The sequence below is a fragment of the Vulpes lagopus genome, chromosome 5 (assembly GCF_018345385.1).
Source record: "Vulpes lagopus strain Blue_001 chromosome 5, ASM1834538v1, whole genome shotgun sequence".
NCBI lineage: Eukaryota > Metazoa > Chordata > Mammalia > Carnivora > Canidae > Vulpes > Vulpes lagopus.
Window position 1 is genome coordinate 102,632,035 of NC_054828.1, and position 25,866 is coordinate 102,657,900.

At 33.5% G+C, this 25,866-nt stretch overlaps 1 protein-coding gene across 5 annotated transcripts in view; it reads left to right on the top strand.

The window, feature by feature from the left end:
• MAP4K3 (mitogen-activated protein kinase kinase kinase kinase 3) overlaps window positions 1–25,866 on the top strand; it is a 185,161-nt gene that overhangs the window by 135,335 nt on the left and 23,960 nt on the right. For 3 of the 5 annotated variants that reach the window (XR_005987929.1, XM_041756085.1, XM_041756088.1), the window contains 9 exons: window positions 4,849–4,907; window positions 10,430–10,468; window positions 10,699–10,752; window positions 12,909–12,951; window positions 14,325–14,484; window positions 15,323–15,432; window positions 18,322–18,363; window positions 20,805–20,889; window positions 22,226–22,305. Coding sequence is in view for 4 of the 5 variants with exons in the window: in XM_041756085.1 (XP_041612019.1) it covers window positions 4,849–4,907; window positions 10,430–10,468; window positions 10,699–10,752; window positions 12,909–12,951; window positions 14,325–14,484; window positions 15,323–15,432; window positions 18,322–18,363; window positions 20,805–20,889; window positions 22,226–22,305 (672 nt within the window). In the remaining variant the exon portion in view is untranslated. The remainder of the gene's footprint in view (window positions 1–4,848; window positions 4,908–10,429; window positions 10,469–10,698; window positions 10,753–12,908; window positions 12,952–14,324; window positions 14,485–15,322; window positions 15,433–18,321; window positions 18,364–20,804; window positions 20,890–22,225; window positions 22,306–25,866) is intronic. The other 2 variants (XM_041756087.1, XM_041756089.1) reach the window with 1 other exon arrangement.

The following is a 25,866-nucleotide window of genomic DNA, read 5'->3' on the forward strand; positions in this document are numbered from 1 at the left end:
ACCACAATGAGATATCACCTCAGACCTATCATAATGACTAGAATCAAAACTCAAGAAATAACAAGTGTTGTCACGGAATTGGGGGAAGAGGAACCCTTGTGCACTGTTAAGTGGAGTTGTAAATTAATGCAGCCACTGTGGAAAACAGTATGGAGGTTCCTGAAAAAAATTAAAAATAGAGATACTATAGAATCCAGTAGTTACACTACTACATTTTCTTTATTTACCCAAAGAAAATGAAAACACTAATTCTAAAAGATATATGGACCCCTCTATGTATTGCAGCATTATTTATAATAGCCAAGACATTGAAACTTAAGTATTCATAGGTAGATGAATGGATGAAGATGTGATATATATATACACACGCACACACACACACACACACACACACAATGGAATATTATTATTTGGCAATAAAAAAAGGATGAGATCTTTCCATTTGCAAAACCTTGGATGGACCTAGAAGATATGCTACATGAAATAAAGTTAGAGAAAGCCAAATTCCATGTGATTTCACTTATATGTGGAATCTCAGAAACAAAGCAAATGAACAGACAAGCTAAAAAGAGGAAAAAACAGACCCATAAATACAGACAACAAACTGGTGGTTGCCGGAAGAGAGGGGGGTGGGAGATGGGCAAAATGGGTTAAGGAGAGTAGGAGGTATAGGCTTCTAGTTACAGAATGAAATGGCATAGGGAAGTAATAATGTCATATGGTGACAGATGGTAATTCTAGTTGTGGGGAGAGAGTATAAAGAGATTTTAAATCACTATGTTGTGTACCTGGAAATAATGTAATATGTGTCAACTATACTTCAGTTGGAAAAAAAGTGTAAACATATCCTTAGTCATTTTTATATTATGTGGGAGAATGATAATACTTTGTATAAGTTGGTTCATAAAATATATTATTTAGAAAATAGAGTTTTGCCCATAACTTTAAAAATGGATTTATCTGATGTAAAAGATGCTGTCTTCAGTTAAAAGATTATATAATCTATTTAACTGTGGCCAATTTTTTTCTAACTTACCTAATTTTACTGGATATTTTATCCGATATACCAGTGAAAAATATATTTAAAGTTAATTATATGCAAAATACTATGTTAATTGCTGTGGAGGAACATAAATAACAATCTTTGCTCTAAAGAAACTTTTACAGTACACCTGAAAAAGAAAGAATAAAATATTTAAATTATAATTAAAAACATGTCAAAAAGATACACCTATTTGATCATTATTAGTAAACATAACAAAAGTGCTTTAAGATTTCCCCTTAATTAGGTCAAAATTGAATAAAGTCCAAAAATAAAGTTAAATGTATTCTGGAAAATAAATAGTAAATGCCAATTTTATTTCAAGTTTATTAAACTTTCACATACTAAATTTATGTGGTATAGTTAATCTTCTTACCTAATACATATAAAGACAGTTTCTAAGGAAAATTCATTTCATAACTGCCCGGTGATCGGACATTCTCTGGAATGGCAGACCTACCCTGCTGTTCTTCATTTCCAAGTTTGCCAGTGTAAGACTCATGAATAATATTAGTGTTCATCCACTCACTCTGCATGTCCTGACCTCACTGGCTTCTCTTTTTTTTAAGAAATTAAATATTTTTGTATTTGTCCACGATTTAGTCCTTTTTTACTTCTGTAAATTACCTACCATTATTAAAAGATATCTTAAAATGACCTTATTTGCATCATAATTTTCTCATTTTTTGATGAGGAAAAAAATTCTCTTGTGCTGTTCTCTTTTTTGTAGGTTAAAATAGATTGCTAAAATAATTTTTCTTTTATGTTTCTGTAGCCAGTTGTATCAGTTCTATTAACTTCCTGCTGTTTATAACCTACCAAGGGGCATATTAAAAAACTCCATAATAAAATTTTCTTGATCATATGTTTTCCTTTTCTGGTGTTCTGTGTTCTGTCCTTTATCTTTTTCAGTGCTTTCAGTGCTTCCGCATTCATTAAAACTGAAGTTAGGATTTTCTAACCCAAAAAGATACTTTGATCGGGCTAGAGTAACCACTTTTAATTTTGTGTGATCCTTCAGGTTGAATCTGTATGAGGAGGCTACATGTCTCCAGCCATGTTGCTACTTACTTGACTTTACTGTGTAAACATTGTCATTCATTAATAAGCTTTTGCCTCATTTGTGCTACTAATTTTTTTTAATTTCTCTCCTGGCATGTTCAAATGTATTCTTTAGCTTACAAAGGATTGTTGTGTTTTACCATCATCTAGGGTTATCTTGAGTGCTTTTCCAAGCCTAATTTTGGTAGCATTTTTCTATTATAGAATTGCTTCCAAGTACTTTTTGACAAGCATTTTAGATCAGTCTTCCTTAGGCTCTTCTAAAGATACATAAACAGCTACTAACTTTGCCCAAGTTTTACTTTGCTTCCTTTCCTATTTCTTTCTTTCTTTTTTACTTCTTTCGATTATTTTTCTTAAATGATTTACTGCCTGAATTCCTGAAATATAATAGGTTCTTCGTAAATAATAGTTGAATTAAATGACAGTACTTATTAGAAGGACTTAGTATAATTCTTTTATTTGATGACCTTCTTCGTACATTGTTTTTGTTCCATGGTTACTAAAAACATAACTTGATTTATGGAGAAGGAATTAATAAAGAATGAGCCCCTTTTAATTTTAGCTTTCCCCTTAGGGCTTGACACATGGTGCATTTAATCATCAGACTTCTATCTTCAGCTTTTCCCTGGCCTGAATGTTATTCTGCATATGAACCTATGTTCAGTTTTCTATTAAAATACTACACTTGTTACTTTAGGCTCTTCTCTTACTTCCTAAGTACTCTGCTAATCTCATTTGATTTTTTTAAAAAATCATTGTCATCAACCTGGTGGTGGTTCTGTATCATAAGTGACTGTTCCTACAACAGCCACATCTGTGTTTATATAACCATGGCCACTCTGTACAAATGTACAATTTTAGAAGCCATCATTTAATTTAGGGCTTAAGAGATTCTGTTGGCTGAAGAGATGCTAGAGGTGGTGCAGTTACCTATAGCTGAAGAAAACAAACTTGAATTTGAAAGTGTATTCGTTGAAATTAGTACTTCTCTTTACTGAATACCAAAGGTTAAGTGTTCCTGTACAAAGTCATGGCCACTTAAACTGTGCAGCATAATAATTGTGTGGCAGTCTTGTGATAATAGTGCTATCATCCTATTAAGATATATCATTATGAATTAGAACAGGTATCCTTTTTCATTAGAATTTCATCTGATGCCAGTGGCCAGTGTGACATTTGACTAATCTTATTTGGTTATGATGTATTTTCTTTTCTGTCACTGATATGACCATTCATTATACATGAAAGAACAGAAATATTGAAGAAGACGAAATTTGAATCTTGTCTAAACCAGGATTTTTATTTTGTTTTTCATTAGTTATCTTTTTGACAGGTATTGGAGTACTTTAATGTTACAGTGCTTTTCACTTAGGTGCAATGTATTGCTTAGAATCCTCATATTCCTAGGCTTAGTATTTTTGCGGTCTAGCATTTGTGTATCTTAATGAGGCTGAAGTGTTGGTTGTCTCTTTATAGGAAAATAAGCTGTTGGCATTTGAACCAGCAGTTATTTTAAGGGCCTAGTAGTGTGTACTAAGTACTCAGTATTCTAGACTGTGGGCTGTAGGGAAGAAAGATGGATTTAACAGTATCCCTTTGTTTGAGGAGCTTACAGCCTGGCTCCTATTTTTTTTATGAACTTGTCTAATAAATTAATTAAAAAGACAGTCTGAGTGCTAGAGGAGAACTATGTATATGAAATGCTGTGGAGACATGGAAGAGGTTGCACTTTTCTTCCTGCATAGTCTTAGAAGGCTACCTGAAGGAGATATCTTTTGCACTAAATCCTGGTTGTGCATTTGGCAATAACTTGTATAATTAGGAAACACTTTACACTATATTCTAATGAAAATAAAATTTATTTAAAATGTTAAATATTCCCTCTTTATTGTTAAAACCATGCTTGAAATACAGTGACATAAGAAGGGGAGGAAGGGAAGCTTTACTTTGTATTTTCCATGGTTGTTAGAAAACATTATTGTTCCTCAAGAAGACAGTTGAAGATATATATTGTTAGTCCCTTTGAATTTCAATTCTTAACTCTCTACAATCTGTAGCATTCAGTGGAAATGTCTAGTTAAGAAACTACCTTAATAAAAAAAAAAATACCTTAATGCTTACTTGAAGGTTTGCTACTTAATTCTTTAAAAAATTATTAAAAAATCCTTTAAGTGTAATTTACAACCTTAAATTAGATATGCGTATTCATCTATAGAATTTACTTTAAAAAACCATCCTATTCTATATCTTTAAAAAATTATTACCTGCTTGAAACTATGGTAGAAATATGTGATTGTTGTGTGTGTGTGTGTATACACACACACACACACATATACTTCTTGTACATCTTATATACAAGGTCAAGATTTTTATTGTTCTCTTCTGTAATCATTTTTCCTTCATTATAGCTTGATATCAAATACCTTGAGCATTTTTCTTTCTAAAACTGACTTTTGCAAATTTTAACTACAAAAGCAATAACCATAAATGAAACTTGCATATATTATTCAAGCAAGTTCCCATGAAAATAAAGAACTTAAATAAATACGTGAACCACAACTACAAACTTCTGACACACTTTATTGTTGGAAGTCCTACTATGCCTTTTTTTTTTTTTTTTTTTAAGAACATATAGCAATACAGATTTATTTGCAGTCTGGGGTTTCTCTTTTAAAATATATATATTTGTGTATCATTTGTGATACTACTATTTTGCTAAATATGTAATTTTATACTGTTAGGATCTACAACTAGAATATGGACAAGGACACCAAGGTAGTTACTTTTTGGGTGCAAACAAGTAAGTAAAGTTCTTTTTAAATTAAGTTTAAGTTCAAGAATAATTAAGTTACTTTATATTTTAATATATTTATTATGTATTTATACTTACTATATTTTATTATATATAATAAATATATTTAATATATGTTTTAATATTTGCAGAAGTAAATTATATTAGTCTGGTAGATATGTTTTATAATATGCTTTTAACTTTTCTTCACTGCTACTTTGCTAATCATTTAGTCAGTAATTGTCATAATGGGGACAATTACCTTAAGGTTTTTATATCAAGCTACTTTGTAGATCTTACTTGTTAGAGGAAATGAAGTATGTTCCAACTGAAGACAATATATGTTTCAGGATTTTTTTTAATTTTATTTTTAAAGTTGACCTGTTTATTCCTTATAAAACTTGCTTTGGTACATGTTCCAGGTGTGTTGGCTCTGAAAATAGCTGGTATTCATACTCTGTAGAAATCTTTATCCTGACTTTATAGCCATTGAGATCTTTTCAAAAAGCAGATAATAGTTAAAATGTGTCTAGTGTCTTAAGAATTATCAGTTCATGTAAGAAGTAAATCCAACAATTACTAAGGCCTCTTCTATGCCAGTGACTGTGTGGGTGATGCAGCACTGTGGTGAAAAGGCAGCTTACAAGGTATAATAGTGTTAAGTTCCTCATACTCCTGAGTCACCAAGGTCAGGGGATAGGACTCTGCCCTTCCCAGTAGGTTCTCATTTCCTGAGTTCATGGATAGATTATCATTATAAAATCTAATTTGTAAGGAAATACTATTTAAATTGCCAAAATCTCCCAGCAATATAGATGTTGTTGTGATAATCAGAACAACTCAAAATTTCAACGTAGGATTTCACTTAAAGACTTGAGAAATATACGTCCATCCATCCATACTTTAAGTTAAGCAGTTGAGAAATGGTGACTAAAGATGAGTAGCTCAAATTTAAAAATAATGCAATATCATGTCTCTCTCCTTTTTTGTTGACGAAGTGTTTAAATACACTATCTTTTCTCAACACAAAAGATTTTGAATGACAACCTAGAGAAAGGCATCAGTTTTGATTTAAACTGAACTTGAGTTAAATACGATGAAGTTTTTAAAATTACCTGATTTAGGTTTCCTAAAATAGAAAATAAGCATAAAATTTCCTTAGTAGAAAAATGAAATTTTATCTAAATAGGAACTATGTGCTATTTATAATCTGTCCTGATTCATTGATGGACAGTAAAGAAAATTTGTCTTATAGTGGTTAGTAAATAAAAATTCTGAAGTGTTTTTATGTTATTTTTTCTAAATTTAAGGTCACTGGTTTTAAGGACCTTGTTGGCAAATTTTGGTATATTTTAAGAGACAGTGGATAATTTGGAGAAATATTTCATTTATACTTCTTTGGTTCATCTTAAATAAATTTTTAAATTATATACTTGCAGAAATGCAAAAAAAAAAAATATGGCCCATCACTAAATGTTTTTCCAGATTCCTTAGTTCCCATTGTCTAATTGAATTGTTAGACATTTTCATAGTATATAGTTACTTTGGCTAGGTAAAATGTTAATAATTTGCCCAACCTTCGTTTTTTGATTAATTGGATCCCTGCTTAAGGAACTGTATTCTATATAACGAATCACTGGCAAGGTAGGTTGGCCAAAAGTTTGACCTTTGGCTGTGTTTCGTGTACAGGTATATACATACATGTGACATGAGCATGGATGTAGCACTTCTCTTACTGTACTGATATGTCTGCTTTATTCTTGTGACTAGGCAGTGTTTTAAAACTCACAGGATTTCCTGCTTTCTCCATAGGTGATCAGGCAGACAGATTTCCATTTATGGGTTTCTACCTATTCCAGACCAAACAGGAACTAAGATAGTTTGCAGGTTTTTTGTTTTTCTTAGTAGATTGATAGTATTTTGACTTACTGGGTTTTGTTTTCTCTTTAAACACTTATTGGGATCAACTTTTCTGATCATTTAAAACCAACAAAATACCATTTTTAAAATAAAACTTATTTTTGACTTTGTTTTTAATGTAAAGCAAAAATTCTAAAGATAGATTCTATTCTACAGTCTTAGATAATGAAGAGTAAACTGAATTACACAGTTCCTGGCACAATTGAATATATAGTCGTAATAAATGCCAGGCCTGGAGTCAAAACAGTCTCTTCCTGTAAGCTATGTAACTTTGAGGAATTTACTTCCATTTTCTCTAGTAAAATGGGGATTATAATAGTCCCTGCCTTGTAGGGTGCTAAGGGTAAAATGTAGTAATCATTGCAAAGCATTTAGGACAATTAGGGTTTAGTAAATGCTTGTTAATTGCCCTTATCTGTAGTATTTATTCAGTAAGTAATTGTTGATTGTGAATGTGATATGAATATGAGTGAATAGAACTGTTCTTTGGTTTTAAAGAAATAGGAAGGTTTTTGTTGTTTTGTCTTTAAATATCATCAGGACAATACTTAAAGATTATTTTGAGCCAGTTAGGCAATTTCAGATTTTAGTAACCAGCAGTGTGAATTTCTTACCTAATTTGAATATGCTAAATATTTTGGCTGTGGTTTTTCCTTCCCTGTATCAGTTTCTTCACTTTATTGATTAAATCTATATTGCAATATTGTTCCATTTTTAACCTTGCATCCAGATTTTGTAGTTATTTTAGATTGACTTAGTAATTCAGTATCTGTGGGCATCATTTTTGTTTTATTTTGTTCATTACTTTCTAAAATTTTCATAACAGAACAATCCACATCAACTAGTGAATAGTGATACTGTTCATTGTAGAACACCCAATCTTGTTGGTTAAATCAGTGTCGTATTTTTCTCTAGGACACTCAAAACACAGTATTTACTATAAATGAACCTCTTAGCAAATTTAGTGATATTTCATTTTCTCTTTTAAAAAGCCTGAGAAGCAAATCATATATCCTACTTTTCTTTAAAATTTCATGAATTCTATAAACAAAATATCTATAACATATAGGAGATTTACAAGTAAATAAATTAAAATTTTACATGAGTCCCTAGCCATAGGCTAGCTGCTTTTCTGTGTTCTTATTCAGCCTTTCTCTCTTATTTTTGGAGAACCTAACAATCCCTGGAAGATTCTTTTTTTTTTTCCTTTTAAAGTGGACTGCTGTGTAAATCCAATTAAATATGGCAATTGAAAAGAAACTACATTTTTAATTTCCGTCTTAATTATTTTCAAATTTGATTATTTCTCTACTGGAAAAAGAGATCCCTCCCAAAAAAACTATTGTTATATGTAATGAAAAAGTGTTTTTCATAGCTTTTAAAATGATATAAAAACCCACAGTACACTTCAGAGGGTACTGTGTTTAACTTAGTAAAATAGTTTAAAGAAGCACCTCTTCAATTTTTGGTCTCAAGATCCCTTTACAGTCTTAAAAATTGTTGAGGACTCCGGTGAGCTTTTGTTTATATAGGTTATAACTGTCAATATTTATTGTATTGGAAATTTACACTGAGACCTTTTTAAAATATTGACTTATTTAAAATAGTAATATACTCATTACATGTTATCATAAATAACATTTTTATGTTTGTATTTTAAAAAGTTCCTCGTCATTAAGGACCAATTTAAGTGGCACCTCTTTATGATACCTTCCTTGTTACACTGCTTGATTCCTCTCATGAGACTTAGAAGCAGCAAATAATTGTGATTATTTATATATGTAAGTGTAATTCAACAGACATTTTGATGGGGCCCACTAATAACATTTTTAATGAAAAACAGCTATTTTTCTGAAACAAAATAATAGTAAGAAAAGTGGCAAATCTCTTTAATATCTGGTTTAAATAGAAGGCAGCTGGATTCTCATGTCTGCTACTAATCTGTTGTGTTATACATTTTGTAATCTCTGGAAAACTCCAGAGTTTCATTCTCAATAAGAGTGCAAAAGGTAAATGCTTTCCACATCATATGTATTATGAAAATAGTTTTGTTCTTGCAGACCCCGTACAGGAGACTTAGGGACCTCAGAAATCCCTAGACAACATTTTGAGAATTGCTAGTTTAAGGAATATTGCTTAGTCAATCATAATAAAGAAAATACTAATTGAGTACTTAAATATATTCTAAATTACTATTTTGAGCATTTTAACCATATTCAGTGTATCTTTAGATAAACACTTTGATGTAGGTACTGTTATAATTCCTGTTTTATAGACATGGAAACTGAAGAATTGGGAAATCAGAGTAACTTCTTGAAGTCCACACAGCTTACAGAGGCAGAGGCAGGACTCAGATTCATAACCTGGCATCATCATTTTTGCTTTCCTGATTCAAGTCAAAAGCTCCTGCCTTCCTAGAGCTAGCGCTTGAGGGGCTTTGTGAATAGGATGATAAATTTGATTGACATACCTCAATTTTATTTATCTGCAAAGTAGGATTTGCAGTTAATTTATGATTTTCCCATGTCATTTACACTTGAGCTAGAGCTTTGTCATTTTTTAATACTTACATTGTTAGTAAGCTGGCCTAATTAAAATACCAAATACCAAAATCTATTCTGTTAATTGTTTATACCAGCTAACCGTACCTTTCAGTTTCTTTGGTCTTATGTTTTGATAATTTTAAGGACAGTTTTTTCCAATATATATCAGAGGGAGAAAATGGTTAGAAGGTACTGCCTTACAACTTTGGAGGAAAGTAAATTTTCTGTGGACTCACTTTTACCTCAGTCTTTCGGTAGCCATATTTCTCCCTATCCCATTGGCTTTAAGAAAGCTACAGAGTTTTTATGAAGAGTGTAATGTAGGAGATAAGCTTGCAGTGAAAAGAAGCAAGGGAACCTCAGGAATGCCATGAGTGCTCTCTTACATTCCTGAATACCAGAGTGTCATAAATTGCTCCTAATGATAAAATCCTCACACCTGGTCTGATACAGGCTTAGTCTCCCAAAAGTGTAAATGTGTTTGCCAGTACACCACTGGAGAACAGATACTTCAGGTAAGTGAGTGTCTTCTGTGAAAGCAAAGTGCTACTACATTCATGTATTCACATCACATGCATGCATGCTTTTGCAGAGATCCAACATGTTGAGTTTCATTTTGTAGGATTGCCTGAGAGCATGTTTTTTTTAAAGTGTGTCACCTTCCTTATTTTAAAAAAAAGAAAATATAATTTCAGGTGTCAGGTAAAATGTTCCAGGTAAATTTGAATCCTGGAAACCCCTGACTATGACCCTGCAATTATGGTTGTGTCAGTCCTATTGTGACATTTCATGGTGGGTTGTCCTCTGTTTGAATTGGTATTTTTCAGTAGACATTAGGATTTATTTTGTTCATTTCAAATACATGTGTAAAGACATTAGCAACAGAAAATAGAGATATATTATTAAGTATAACTTGATGTTCTATGGTATAGAAATCATTGTGGTGGATGTTAGTAAGTAGTAAAAAGTAATTTAAAAATTTGTGGGTAAGGTTAAAGTGATGAAAATATGTACTTGGTATTCCTTTGCTTATTTATTCACATTTTTTGTTTTTGTTTTTGTTTTAAGGAGTCTTCTGAAGTCTGTTGAGGAAGAATTACATCAGCGGTAATTTTGATTTTTAATTAAGCTTAAAATACTTCTCGTCATAGAAGAGTAAAGTCTGCCCCTTTCTCCATCTTATAGCCTGAAGTTGTACTGTTGTTTAATTCTAAATCCTGTAAAGCTGCAGAAATAAAATTCTGTCTTGCAGTAGCCCTTCTTGCATTTTCTAAAATTTATTAAGCCATTTTGGTTAAAGTCCATTTAGTGACAGTGGAATTATCCTTTGTCCTTAGAGGGCATGTGGCACATTTAGAAGATGATGAAGGGGATGATGATGAATCTAAACAGTAAGTTCTATTTCTGTTTTTGATAAAAGAGAAGGTATTATTTGGCTTGGTTTCATAAATCTGACAGCTTAATATTGCCAGTAATTTTAATATCTTTAGTAACTTAGTATTATGGATTATACCACAGTTTCTTTCTCTATTCTAGTTGTATTAGTGAGCTTAAGCTGCATTAACAAAATACCATAGGCTGGTGGTTTAAACAATTTATCTCACAATTCTGGAGGCTCAGAAGTCAGGCTCGAGCTGCTGGCCAGTTTAGTTCCTGATGAGAGATCTCTTTCAGGCCTGCAGATGGCTACCTTTTCACCAGGTTCACATGGGCTTTCCTCAGTCCATATATGCAGAGAGAAATCTCTCCTCCTTTTCTTAGAAGGCCTCCAATCCTGTCCAGTGAGGGACCCACTCTTATGACCTTAGTTAATCTTTCACTAAACACTAGATTATGAGCACAATTCAGCTAAGTTGTCTGCCTTTCTATAACAGGGATCACCTTTCCTCCTGTTTACAGTAGTATGTTTATCATTCCCATCTAAGATCTCAGCAGAATATCCTATAATATCCTCATTCTACCAACATTCTGTGAATGATTATTTTTGTACTCTAAGATGATGGAAACTTTTTCTCCAGCTTTCTTCTTTCTGACCTCTCACCAAAATTACTCTTAGCGTCCATATTTCTAGCATGTACTTTAGAACTCTTCTAGCCTCTACCTGTTACTCAGTTCCAAAGCTGCTTCCACATATTTGTGGTATTCTTGTTCACATATATGTGGTATTCCACATATATGTGGTATTCCACATATATGGGTACCACATATATATTCTTCTTCACATATATGTGGTATTTCACATATTTGGGTATTCTTGTTACCAAGCAAGTCTGTTTTAGCTTGGGCTGCCATAAGAAAATACCACAGACTGAGTGACTTGAATAACAAAGTTGTCACAGCTCTGGAGTCTGGGTATTTTAGATAAAGGAACTGCCCATTCAGTTCCTTTATCTAAGGAATAGGAGGGCCCTACTCCTGAGTTGTAGACAGCTGCCTTCTTATTATATCCTCAGATAGCCTTTTCTCAATGTGTATAGAGAGAGAGAGAAGGAACGATCTCTCTTCCTCTTCTTCCAAGGTCTTGTTGAATCAAGACCCCCACCCTTATGATCTCATTTAACCTTACCCTAGAAGCCTTATGTCCAAATACAATCACATTGGGCATTAGGGCTTCAACATAGGAATTTTAGTGGACAAAATTCAGTTCAAGGCACTGGCTAATGACAACTTTGAAAGAAACTAATTAACAAACAGTAAATACGTCTTATAGTTTAATGTCGTAAATTGGTAACTTGAAGATGCTATAATTCTACGACTACAAAGAAGCTTGTACTTGGTTGATTAAATTTCATCTGATATGTTTTAAATAAACACATACATTGGATATAAGTGTGTTTTTAAAGAGGGCATATTTTCACTTAGTGAAGTGAAACTAATACATAGTTTTTTTAGATTTCTTTTTCCTTTAAAGAAAGGTGCAGTTTCATGGTACAGTGACACCTAACAGCTGGAGGGATGGAGGCATAGGTTTTCTTCTGTACCTCACTACTCTGTGACCTTGAGTCAGGTCACTTTACCTCTCAGCCTCCCTTTCCTCATCTGAGAGTTATGCTCCCTCATCTTCCAATTTTTTTGTACATCTAAAACCCCAGTAATGAATTTTAATGAATTTTAGCTTCAATCAAATAAATTCTACCTAAAATTTTACAGCAAATATATGTAGCTTTTGATCAGCTTCATCAGAAATATTTCATATCTAACAGTAGTAAAAATGAGGCTTGTAATGTATTTTTATACTATATCATTTTGCTATTTTTCCCTAACCTAATTGCCACTTATGTTTTTTATAATAATTACCTTCTGATTGATATAAACTGGAATTGTAGTTATCTTCCTGTTTTAATTTGAAACCAAGAAAGCATATCTCCTTAATTACTTCTGAGTAAGTCATTCAGTATAACTTGAACATTTCACAGAATACTTTGGAAAACACTCATAATCTCAGAAAAGGGAACTTGTTTATGCAAATTTTCCTCCATATCTTTGAAAAATTAATTATATTTTAGTAACAATTCAATTCTGATTCTAAACTCTCATGTTTTTATAGTTCAACCATGAAAGCGAAAGTTCCACCTCCTTTGCCACCAAAGGTGAGCAGGATTTTCAGTTTGAATTACGTGTGTGTGTGTGTGTGTGTGTGTGTGTGTGAGTGATCTGCCACTTTCGTACTGTATTGTTTCTCTGTAGCTTACTTTCACTTGGAGCCACAAAAAAAAAAATCATGAAGAAGTTACTAACCATGATATATGATTGTGATTATTTGTCTTTTTTTTAGTTATCTCATCACTTAGTGTTTATTCTAAATAGTAAGTTCTAGAAATTTGTACTTGAAAATGATTAATAATGAGTCAGTATTATTTCATCTGATTGGAAATCTCACATTTTTTGTAAGATTTTTTCTTTCAAAATCTATGTATGGTCTACTAGTAACAGATTTCCTGAGAATGAGTAATGGATAGCAATTTATCATCATAGATGTGTAACTCTCAGAAGGTACTTTTACATTAAAAATACAAGATAGGACAGTAATTTCAGAAATTTTTATCAACAAAATCCTTTTGTCAAAAGCATCATAAAATACTAAAATTATTCTGATGGTATTTTTAAAAACAAAATGGGTTAATATAGTAATACTAATATGAATTTATTTTATAAGTTTATATGCAGAGCAAATTTTAGTTATAAAATTGAACTAGTTATAAAATGAGCTGTAGTAAGGTTTGAAATTAGGGATTATAAATGACAATTGGAGTCTGACCAGTCTTGGCATCCAGTGGTACTACTATATTTTGTTTTGAAAAAAATTATGATTCACATAGGTAGATAATATTGCACTTGCTTGTTTAGTTTTACATTAGAATTTCAAAAAGATAAGTGCTGCAGCAAGCAATCTTCCTAATAAGGGACACATTTATAAGAATTTATAAATTCTCTAAGCTGTCAGCTGACCGGAGTTTTTTTCAATGCCTGCACAGAAAGTTTCTCAGCCATTCCATATTGCTGTGTTAGTATTCTCCAGTATGATAAAATTTTAATTGGTATCTTCTCCTGCCCTAGCTTAAAAGATTAAGCATTAGCATAAAAGACATTGAGTCATCTAAAACAGACAGTTTAGCATTGTAAAGAACTGAAATCTGATTAGCCTGAATATTTAAAATAAAAAGAGACTCATTTAAATTGGAGATCAGAAAAAAATATTTTTACTTAGCAAGTCTACGTAGGAAAGCTTGTGAAGGAATTAAGGGGCCTTTTTTTCTGAGAAAACCCATTATTGTACGTTTTAAGGATATATGTAAGATAATCAGATAGTTGAATAATCTTGAAGCTTAGCTAGTAAACACAGTTTAAAAGCCTGATATATAATAGTATTTAATATGTAAGAGAAAATGTTTAATGTTTTACCTTTTGAATGAAACTAGTAATTTCATGTTTAATCATTGTTTCCTTTTCTGTATTTTTTCAGCCTAAGTCCATATTCATACCACAGGAAACTCATTCTACTGAGGATGATAATCAAGGAACTATCAAGAGATGTCCCACATCAGAGAGCCCTGCAAAGCCATCCCAAGTTCCACCTAGACCACCGCCTCCCAGATTACCTCCACAAAAGCCAATTGCTTTAGGTAAGGTAATGGGGGAAGGAAGGGTGAGAGAAGCATGTTACTAGGGTTTAGTACTGTGTAAAGAAAATGGAGGATATCCTTCTTTTAAGGGAATATTTGAAATTCCTTTGAGGGAGGAGAGAAGGAAGGCAGTTGATGTTTTCTGCTTTTTGCCACACGGTTTGAAGTGTTTATATGACAGGAGTACCTGTGACCCATTCTGGGATTCAAATGTCCTTGTTTCTCATTTCGTATCTAGCCCTCTTCCCTCTTGGAGAATTGTGAATGCTCAATTCATCATTTATCTTAGGTGGCAACAGAAGAAACTGAATTCTGAACAGACAGGGACAGGTTGTAGGCTACTTGTGTTTTAGAAAAAGAGAAGGGTACTACTCTAGCTTCCTTATTTTATTTATCATTTTTAGAAAAATGATTGTCACTATTACTGGATATTTGCCTCCAAATTAATACTAGAAGATGCTGTTTTAATATATATTCTTGGATGTTATGCATAAAAAGCAATTAAAAAAAAAGAACAACTAAAGTTTCCTGGATAACATACTGCAGATTACCCTTTCCTAAAAGTAGTTATATATTCAGTATTTCTTTGTCTTTTACACAATATATGTGCTTAGATAAAATCCGATTTAAATTTGTATGAGAAAAATAGAGGTCTAAGTAGCAGAACATGCGTATAAGACTTTTTTCTTGAGTGCTAAATATTTCTGATGGGATGATTCCAAATGAAGGCAGAAACTGTCTGAGAGATCTTATTTTTCTTTCCTACTTGATGATTTTCTGAATGAAAGTTTTCATGAAAATTAATCCTTTTAAAATATATTTAAACATCTTACTGAAGGAAATGGAGTGAGCTCCTTCCAGTTAAATGGAGAACGAGATGGTTCACTATATCAACAGAATGAACACAGAGGCACAAACCCTTCAAGGAAAGAAAAGAAAGATGTACCAGTAGGTATTTATATTTATAAGCTCTACTTGTGTTTTTCATTGTGTTAAGTTAGTTTCGTTATAATTAATGAAACTGACAATTATAGATTTTATAATATAGTATTTAATATATTAATTATAATGATAATAGATTGCTTAATCTTTAAAAAAGTAACTGCTGTGACATACTTGAATGGTGTCCAGTTTGTTATAATAGTGTATTATAAAATGTAACCTTCTGTATACAGGTAACTATTATTCTCATTATGATGAGATTGATTCTTTAAAAGTTCATTTTTCAGTCTCAAAAAGTTATGGAAAGGACATGGACAGATAAGGAAAGCTAGAACTTTTATTCAGGACAAATTTCTGACTGTAGATTACATAATTCATGGTATTACTACTCAAAAAAAAAAACTTAATGAGAAAAAATTATTTTCCAGGAGATATAAAATAACACTTCAGGTAAGATGAAATTAACCTTAGCAGCTTATTCCTGTTACAAATTTGGATAAAACACTGTGACACAATTATAAAGCATAAATAATTTTTATTGAGAGATTAAAATATTTTAACATTTACCTTTCAGTGTAATACTTAAAAAAAAAGTCCGTAAAGTCCTCAATTCAGATGCTAATGAGATTTTAATTTTTTGTGTATAATAATATACACATATATTTATAGTATATGTATAGTACATTTCAAATGTTTCTGCGCATATAGCTATGTTTTTATGTAGTAAGCACATTGCTAGAGGCTTTTGTACTATATCTGATAGTCAACTTTTTTTTTAAGATTTCATGACATAATATGACAAACTTTATTTTTATATTCAGTTAAAGCATTTAACTGGCTTTATCCATCGTAATTGTGAAATTTAGGTAGTATGTTAACAAAAGCATAAAATGCCCTTCAGGAATAAGTTTTTATGAAGTCTCTCCAACTGAGCAGGGCCTCTTTGTTTTCATCAGTTTAAATTTTAGCAGTCCTGTTAATGTAGTAGTACAGAAATACAACCTACTGTTCTGTAGTACAGCATAAAAGCCTTTGGGAGATGTATACATTTTTTATGTATGCATTTTTAATTCACTCTGTTACCTTATTTCATTAGAAGGAATTACTATGCTGTAGTAGTGAACCTAAGAGTAATTCTGAAATATGTCCATGACTGTATCATAAGATAAATAGTATACATGACATATTGAATGATTACAGTTTCACCAGCTTGAAATTATTTACAGCCAGTTCTGTCAATATCTAATGTAAATCTGGCAGTTAAAAGGTTTAGAGCTTCCTAATTAAAAATGTTTTGCTAAAGTAGATAATCTAACATAATTTAAGGATATCAATATAAAACTAAGTACATAAATTATTTGCAAAATGGAAAAAAAATTATCAGAAATTGGTAGCCGTAATAGGCTGTACATCCTCATATACATATCTACAAAGTAAAATTTCAAATAGTCTTAATTTCAAAACTGTGTAGTAGTTACAGAAGTAGTACTACACAGAATATTTCATCTGTATCATTTATTTATATGATATCAATTAACAATAGTTTTTAATTTTTGTCATTCCATTTAGATAATTTTGACTTAGATTGAGAAAAAATTAGGATGTCATCGTTAAAATATTAAGATTAACCTCCAGAGAAGTCTAGACTTTCATAAAATTTGTTTAAAGTATATAATCTCAAAGATTTCCTTCTGTGGGGGACAAATCTTATACTCCAAGTCATGTAGCCCCTTAGAAGAATATTTCACATTCTTGAGCATGTTGTAGATAAACAGTTATGCAATTTTTACTCTTCCTTATAATTATCAGTATACTTTGACCAGTGATTGATAAATTTGAATCCATCAAAATGTAAAACTTCAGTTGACATTGTAAACAAGGTTAAGATAATCAACAGACCTAGATAAGACATTTGTAATGTGTTTAATATGGTATTCAAATCTAGATTATATAAAGAACTCAGATAAGAAAAAAGATAACTCAGTAAAAGAGGGAAAAAGACAATTCACAGAAGAGAATATATAGATAATGAATAAACTGGTTTTTAAATATTCTCAATTTTCCTAACAATCAGAGGCCTGCAAATTAAGGAGAAAACATTTTTTACTGATCAGTTTGATAACATTGTCTGTGAAACCATAAAGAACCAGCGCTCTCCAACGTTGCTGGTGGGTATGTTATGAAATGAGCATTCAGAAGGACAGTGGTCGGTATCTGCCAAAGGGTAAAAGGTGCAGCCCTTTTGTTCCAGTGGTTTCTCTTTCCACAGCATACCCTAAAAAAGTCATTCATACATTGCATAGTAGGATGTATGCCAGGGTGATTATTTCTGCATTTTTGTTACAGTAAAAAATGAAAAATAACTTAAAAATCCATTAATAATTAGGGAATAGCTAAATAAAGTATGTTCATACTGTGCTCCAGTTAAAACAGATGAACCAGATGTGTATATTGATATGAAGATCTGTCCAAGGCCCAACATTAAGGCAAAGAGGTTGATAAAATAGTACATAACTATTTGTTCTAAAACACACACAAAAACAGTGTTTTCTGTGGGTTATATATATATATATATATACACACACACACACACACACGCACACACACACATGCACAAAAATGGGAATATACACAAATATATGAATACCTATAGTTGTCTAGAAAAAAGGTTTGGAAGGGTACACACTGAACCAGTTTTTTGGGGGAGCATGTATCAGGACTGTAGAAGAGTTAAAGAGAGCTTAAAAAAATAAAGAGAACTTCAGCCTATTATATTTTGTTTTACAAAGAAAAAGTATTCATGTATTTTATTTGATATATATGTTTGAAATACAGTATTGTTACACCAAACAGCAACAAAAAAAAAGTGTATTCATGCATGTATTCTTTTTCTAGAAGCCTATTAGTAACGGTCTACCCCCAACACCTAAAGTACATGTAAGTATAAATATCAGATAGATTGTTTTCAAGCTAAATACAATGGCAGATAATTGACTGTGTATCTTTGGTTAGATTTTTTACCTGTTTGATTCTCCATTATTATTGAAAAAGTCTGTAAGACTGCTAATTTAGGGGATCCCTGGGTGGCTCAGCGGTTTAGCGCTAGCCTTTGGCCCAGGGCGTGGTCCTGGAGTCCCGGGATCAAGTCCCGCATCGGGCTCCCTGCATGGGCCCTGCTTCTCCCTCAGCCTGTGTCTCTGCCCGCCCCCCCCCCCCCCCCGCTGTCTCTCATGAATAAGTAAAATCTTTTTAAAAAAATAAACATTGTTATATCTGAAAAGTAGCTTTTCAGAATAAAATTATGATAAATTATACATTTTAAGCTCCTTTATTCCAAAAATTGTTAATAATCTTTGTAGATAGGTTTTAAAAAATGTGGAAAAGGCACATGGATACAGTAGGAAGTACAAAATGTAGATATGACCCATTTTTTTCCTAGCATTTTCTTTCTTTGCTTTCTTTTCTTTGCTTTCTTCCTTTTCTTTTTCTTTCTTTTCTTTCTTTTCTTTCTTTCTGTGACAGAGAGAGAGAGAGAGAGAGAGACTACAAGCAGGGGAGCAGCAGGCAGAGGGAGAAGCAGGCTCCCTGCTGAGCAGGGATCCTGATGCTGGGCTGGATCCCAGGACCATGACCTAAGACCAGGCAGATGCTTAACTGACCTAGCCACCCAGGCGCCCCTTCTAGCGTTTTCAGTTATCAAAAACAGAAGTTTAGAACTAGAAGGAATATTAAACGACCATCTGGCCCGAACTCTTTATTTGGACCATGAATGAAACAGACCCCAGAATCTTTGCACAACTCCACCCAGTTCCAACCAGAGCTAGAACTAGAACCTAGATATACTCCTGTGTTCCAGTTTGTCCTGGTTTTGCTTTTTGTTTTTTGGATTAGAGCATGCTATCCTAGGATTAAAATTATATTAGCTCAGTGTAATTGTGCATTGGTATAGATAGAACTGCTTTTTTGCTACTGCAAAAACCTAAAACATAGTGTGACACTAATTTAGAAGGTGTCAGCTGCGTTTCTAATCTGTAACTTTTTGACTCTTCTTTTTAGCCTTTTTTAGTTTCTTCATAAAGATATAAATATTAAAAAGATATAATTATTTATACCTTATCTTATAAAGTAAGAGTTTTGAGAGCAAAGGTCTCCCAAGTTTATCAGAGACCCTTAACGGGACAAGATTTCTTGCTTGGCCATAGCACAAAACTCTCGGGTCAGGTGTGCAGCTGACAGGGAAGAGCTCATAACTGAAAAGCCAGCTAGGATCAACTATGCAGACTAGCTTAGGTTGGGTTGGTTTGATTGTTTGGCACCTCATTTCATCAGTTGGATTTTTAGGAGTTTGGCAGGCACCTCCACATACAAATTTTGGCAGCTGTCTTAAAGAGTAATTATCAAGATTAGGTTTCCTCTTTTTTTTTTTTTTTTTTTAGATTTTATTTATTTATTCATGAGACACACAGAGAGATTGGCAGAGATACAGGCAGAGAGAGAAGCAGGCTCCATGCAGGTAGCCCAAGTGGGACTCGATCCCAGGACTCCAGGATCGTGTCCTGGGCCAAAGGCAGGCACTAAATTGCTGAGCCAGCAAGGGATGCCTAGAATTAGTTTAAATGATACAATTTCTGCCCTGCACCATAAAAACATTTTTTATTGGTCTTCTACCACCTGATGGTACTGCCAGGTGGTGCTTGTTTTTTGGTACTAAAATCTTAAAAAAATATTGGTTGGTAGGCTTCTATGAGTAAAAAGGAAATCTTAAGGTTTATTGTTTTATTTTTTACATTAACATTTTTATAATCCATTATAATCGACTATAGTAATGTATTCTGTTTCTGGATATCATCTCCATATTTTTGAGGAAAATATTCTAGCTATAAAATGATGCACAGTGCTCTTCTCACCAAATATTTTTGTATTCTTTTCCCCCCAAGTTGTTGGTAGTAAAAGTGATTAAATGAATAAACCTTCTTATATTTATTTATTCTGACCTAAACAACAGTTTCAAAATTAACATTTTACTCTTTGAAGATAAAAAAAAATGTTCAAATGAATGGTATTATGTTTCCTGATAAGGTGTTTATTATATGAAAGACTTGTAAATGAGCTTGATAAATATTAACGTAAATAAAGCTTTTTATTAAATCTATCCAGGGTGAATTAAGCGCATGGCTTATGTTTTTTTTTTATTTTTAATGAGTACAGACCCATGTTTTGAAGTCTGTAATATGAATTTGAAATCAGCTATACCTGTTTCATGTTGTAATATTAAATTCAATGATTAATAACAATATAAGTCATGAAATGAAATTTTCATCTTGATTTACTTCTTATCAGGGAATATTGTATTGCTTGGTTTTTCTTCGTTTTTCCAGATGGGTGCATGTTTTTCGAAGGTTTTTAATGGATGTCCTTTGAAAATTCACTGTGCAACATCATGGATAAACCCAGATACAAGAGGTAGTACCATATGTTTTTATCTGTTATCTATTTGTTTTTTAAACTGAGGTCATGAAAGCATTCAGTTTTCTTCATGTTCTGAATACCTTTCTGAAAAAATTTTGGTTGTGATTTTTAAAAATTATTTAAAGTAAATATGTTTCTTTATGTTGTTAGCAGTGTTTGAGTTGACCCGTGACACTGAAATTTCACTGTGGTGCCCATATCAATAGAGTGAAACCATGTACTCTATGTCACCCTAATTACTTCTAGAAAAGTTTTTTTCTGCTGCTGCACATTCAGTATCTTTGCGTTTTAGGTACAGCTGTTCTTAAAGGAGTTTAACTACCCGGGATCCAGGGTATAGTGACCACTTTAGAGGACCTCTCCATCTTAAAGGAGATCATAATAAGAATCGTCATTACTCCCTGACTAAAGACTATCTGCATTCTTTCACTATATATCTGTATCTTAGTATCTGTGTATATAAGATCTATGTGAGTACATGCCCACATGTCGTCTTACTGAATCTTTTAAAAATCCAAGGTGTAGGAACTGGTATTTCACAGATAAGGAGAATGAATTCAGAGAGGTTCATTGTTTCATCACCAGTCAGGAGTAGAGCTGCACTTTGAACCCAGTTCAGTTGTTTTGTCAGACAACAAAGCTTATGCCTTTAATCTGCCAGCACTAATCCTAAATTATGGGCAGTATAGGAACACTCTTGGCATTCAGTTCTCAGCATACCTCAGTGTAGTTTGGAGAAGTTGTTGCCTGTTTTTTATTATCAAAGCAGATCAGACAGGACCATGACTAGTGTACCATCTTCTAAAAGATACTGAGTAGGAGCTGTCCAAGTTTTAGTTAACTTTTTGAATAGGCCAGATCCTGCTTGGTTGGTTGGTTGGTTGGTTGGTTTTCAGATCCTGGTTTTTTAATGCTACTGCTATAATGGTCACCCATCTGCAAAAATATCTTTAAGCTGTACCAGTTCTTCTTTATTTATGTTCTGTATATCAATTGTACATGATCCTTTATTAAAGAAATTTTAGAAAAGGAGCTACAGATTCTCTGCCAGTTCTCAGCACCCCCTGATGAGTGAAGAACCCTAGCAGTCCAGTCTTCAAAACCCGTTTTACATAAAAGTTTGCCTTACTGCTTTGAGGCTGGTATTTACATATAGCTCAGTTCACTAAGTTACAGTGTTTATCCACTTACTTGTATTAAAATATATTTATTGCCTATCAATCACAGTAATTCTTTCTTCATGTTATTACATATTTACTCAATCTGTATATAAGTCCTTTTTGAAAGTATTTTACATATCAAAACCAGTGAATTACTTTTGTCATTTCAGATCAGTATTTGATATTTGGTGCTGAAGAAGGGATTTATACTTTGAATCTTAATGAACTTCATGAAACATCAATGGAACAGGTATGTCATTTTAAACTTTCCCTTTTAAAAAATTATATATAGGTACTAGACAAAAAAAAAACCACTTTTAAGATTTTCTGCCTCTTTTATCCATAAAAGCTCCATGGAGCATGTTGTATTTGTCAGGTACTGAGGACACATTCACAGGACTAGTCCTCACCCTGCAGGACCTCACAACGTAACAGAGAAAGAGACATAGCAGTCATTATAATACTCAGGTTAGGTGTCACACTAGGAATGAGCTCAAGGTAGAAGCCACAGAGGTGGGAGTCATTAGTACCTCCTGTGGGCAGGTGAGAAGAAACCATCCATGGCAATGAGTGGAAGCTTCACAGACAGACAGAGGGTAAGTATAAAGCCGTGGAGTTGTGAAACTGCATGACAAGATCAGGGAACCATGAACAGACAGTCTGACTGGAATATAGAATGAGTGCAGAATAGTAATAGTAAATGGAGGCAGGTGGGGAAGGCAGCTGCCACCCGCAAGCTTTGTGTATACCATGCTGTTGACAAGATCCGTGTCTTTAGAACTGTTTGCAGTGTGATGAGAGATGACACAAGAGATTTTGGTCAAAAGGTGAAGAAGCATTGAGGCAGGACAGAAGTGGAGAGGACAGAAAGGAAAAAGTGGAGTTCAGAATTATGTGAGGACATTTGTTACTGTGCAGTGGCTGGGCATTTAGTACCCAGAGGCTAGCAATGCTAAACAACCTGCAAAAATGATAGTGATGGTGTTAACAGCTAGTATCCATATAAAACTTACTATGTGCCAGATACTGTTTTTAATTTTTTTTTTTTTTAAGATTTATTTATTTATCCCAGGGAGAGGGAGAGAGAGAGAGAGAGAGTAGGTGGAGGGAAAGAATCTCAAGTAGACTCCCCAATTAGCAGGGCTCAGTCCTATGACCCATGGGATCATGGCCTGAGCTGAACCCGAGAGTCAGATGCTCAACTGTGACTGAGCCACCCAGGTGCCCCTGCCAGATACTATTTTTAAATGCTTTGTATAATAAACTTACTTAATTTTCACAATTCTCAAAGATGTATACAATCATGAATCACATTTCCGATGAGAAATCTGAGGCACAGAAAGGATTAGTAACTTTTCAGAGATCCCACAACTATTAAGTGCTGACTGGGTGGGATATGAGTCCAGGCCAGCTAGCTCCAGAGTCCCATGTCCTTAACTACTTCACCACACTGCCTCTCCCACTTGTATTGCTTCTGTAGAGAAACACTAAACCTAGAGAAAGATTAAAGATCTGAAATTGGCCACATTGAATGACCACTTCACCATGGAAGCCAGGAAGTCTAGGTTGAGTCCAGGTCTCCAGCATGAATAACAGCAGTACCACCAGTCAGAGACAGTATACAGAAGGGCAAGTAGATTTGATGGGAATGATACTGCATGCATTTTAGTCACATTGAGTTTTGGGTGCCTGTTGGGTATATAACTGTCCATTATCAAGATAAATTGAAGAAAAAAAAAGATAAATTGATTACAAATACATTGGAGAGGAAAAAAAATCTAAGTAATGGTAATCTCTTAACCAAACATTTCCATCTTTTCTCACTGCAACATTTTTAACTCAGATTTTCTTTTTTTTCTTTTTTTTTATTTTATTATTTTTTATTTTACGATAGTCACAGAGAGAGAGAGAGAGAGGCAGAGACATAGGCAGAGGGAGAAGCAGGCTCCATGCACCGGGAGCCCGATGTAGGATTCGATCCTGGGTCTCCAGGATCGCGCCCTGGGCCAAAGGCAGGCGCCAAACCGCTGCGCCACCCAGGGATCCCTAACTTAGATTTTCTAACAAGATCCTAAACTGTATGATATACTCTAAATCTTGCAATCTGGAAGTGGTATATAGTGAGGTGGCTGAAAAATAAGGAACTAGAGAAGTTATTTATTTTCTGATTATTTATAATAATCAGTAACTAATTCTAATCACTCTAAATCTTGCAATCTGGAAGTGGTATATAGTGAGGTGGCTGAAAAATAAGGAACTAGAGAAGTTATTTATTTTCTGATTATTTATAATAATCAGTAACTAATTCAAGGTAGTAATACTTTTCTTGGATGTAAGAAGATATCTAAAAGATATCTAAAAATCACCTTACAAATAATATTAATTTTAAGGAACAAGACCAACTTCATGCATAGTTGAGGTAAGTATTTATCCACCTAATTCAAGGGACAGTCAAGTGAAGGTGCCCACCAACCTCTCCCAGTACTAGTCTGCAAGAAGTCCCCTCCTGAGATGCTTCAGTATTGGAAACTACACTGATTGAGTAATAATATTCTGAGCTAATGCAATGAAACGTCGGGACACCTGCACCCCGATGTTTCTATCAGCAATGGCCACAATAGCCAAACTGTGGAAGGAGCCTCGGTGTCCATCGAAAGATGAATGGATAAAGAAGATGTGGTTTATGTATACAATGGAATATTACTCAGCAATTAGAAACGACAAATACCCACCATTTGCTTCAACGTGGATGGAACTGGAGGGTATTATGCTGAGTGAAATAAGTCAATCGGAGAAGGACAAGCAGTGTATGTTCTCGTTCATTTGGGGAATATAAATAATAGTGAAAGGGAATATAAAGGAAGGGAGAAGAAATGTTGGGAAATATCAGGAAGGGAGACAGAACATAAAGACTCCTAACTCGGGGAAACGAACTAGGGGTGGTGGAAGGGGGGAGGAGGGCGGGTGTTGGAGGGGAATGGGTGACGGGCACTGAGGTGGACACTTGACGGGATGAGCACTGGGTGTTTTTCTGTATGTTGGTAAATTGAACACGAATAAAAATTAATTAAAAAAAAAATAATATTCTGAGCTACACATGCCTTACAAAGTGAAACCTTTTCCCTCCCAGAGGAAGCCCTTGGGAGTAGGGAATGAGAATATATGAGATCTTGAGTTTTTTTTTTGTCTTGCTGTGAAATTATTAGGTGGATTTTTCTCTGTCCTCTAGGGGAAAGAGACCGGGTAGCATGAGTCTGCTAGATAGGGGAAGACACCGGAAGGAGAGAAAATGACACCAAACAGGGTCCTGATTTTAAATTTTTTATCTGCTTTTATTATTTATAGTGAAATATTTGTTGATTGCTCAGCATGTGCCAGTCTTCCACGCCCTTTTCTTGTTTAATCACCACAGCAACTCTATTAGATATAGGCGCTCCATTTTACAAATAAGAACACTGACTCACAGAGATCACATTATCCCAAGTCACAGTCACTGAGAAAGCAGATATCTGAGTCTATGCGAACTATAGAACCTACTTAACTATTATATAGTTTTATTTATTTACTTTTGCATTTAAAAATTTTATTTAAATTCATTTAATTAACATACAATGTGTTATTGGTTTCAGAGGTAGTGGTCAGTGATTCATCAGTCTAATATAGTACCTATGCTCATTATACCACGTGACCTCCTTAATGCCCATCACCTAGTTATCCCTGTCCTCCAGTGACCCTCAGTTTGTCTCCTATGATTAAGACTCTCTTATGGTTTGTCTCCCTCTATGATTTCATCTTGTTTTATTTTTCTCCT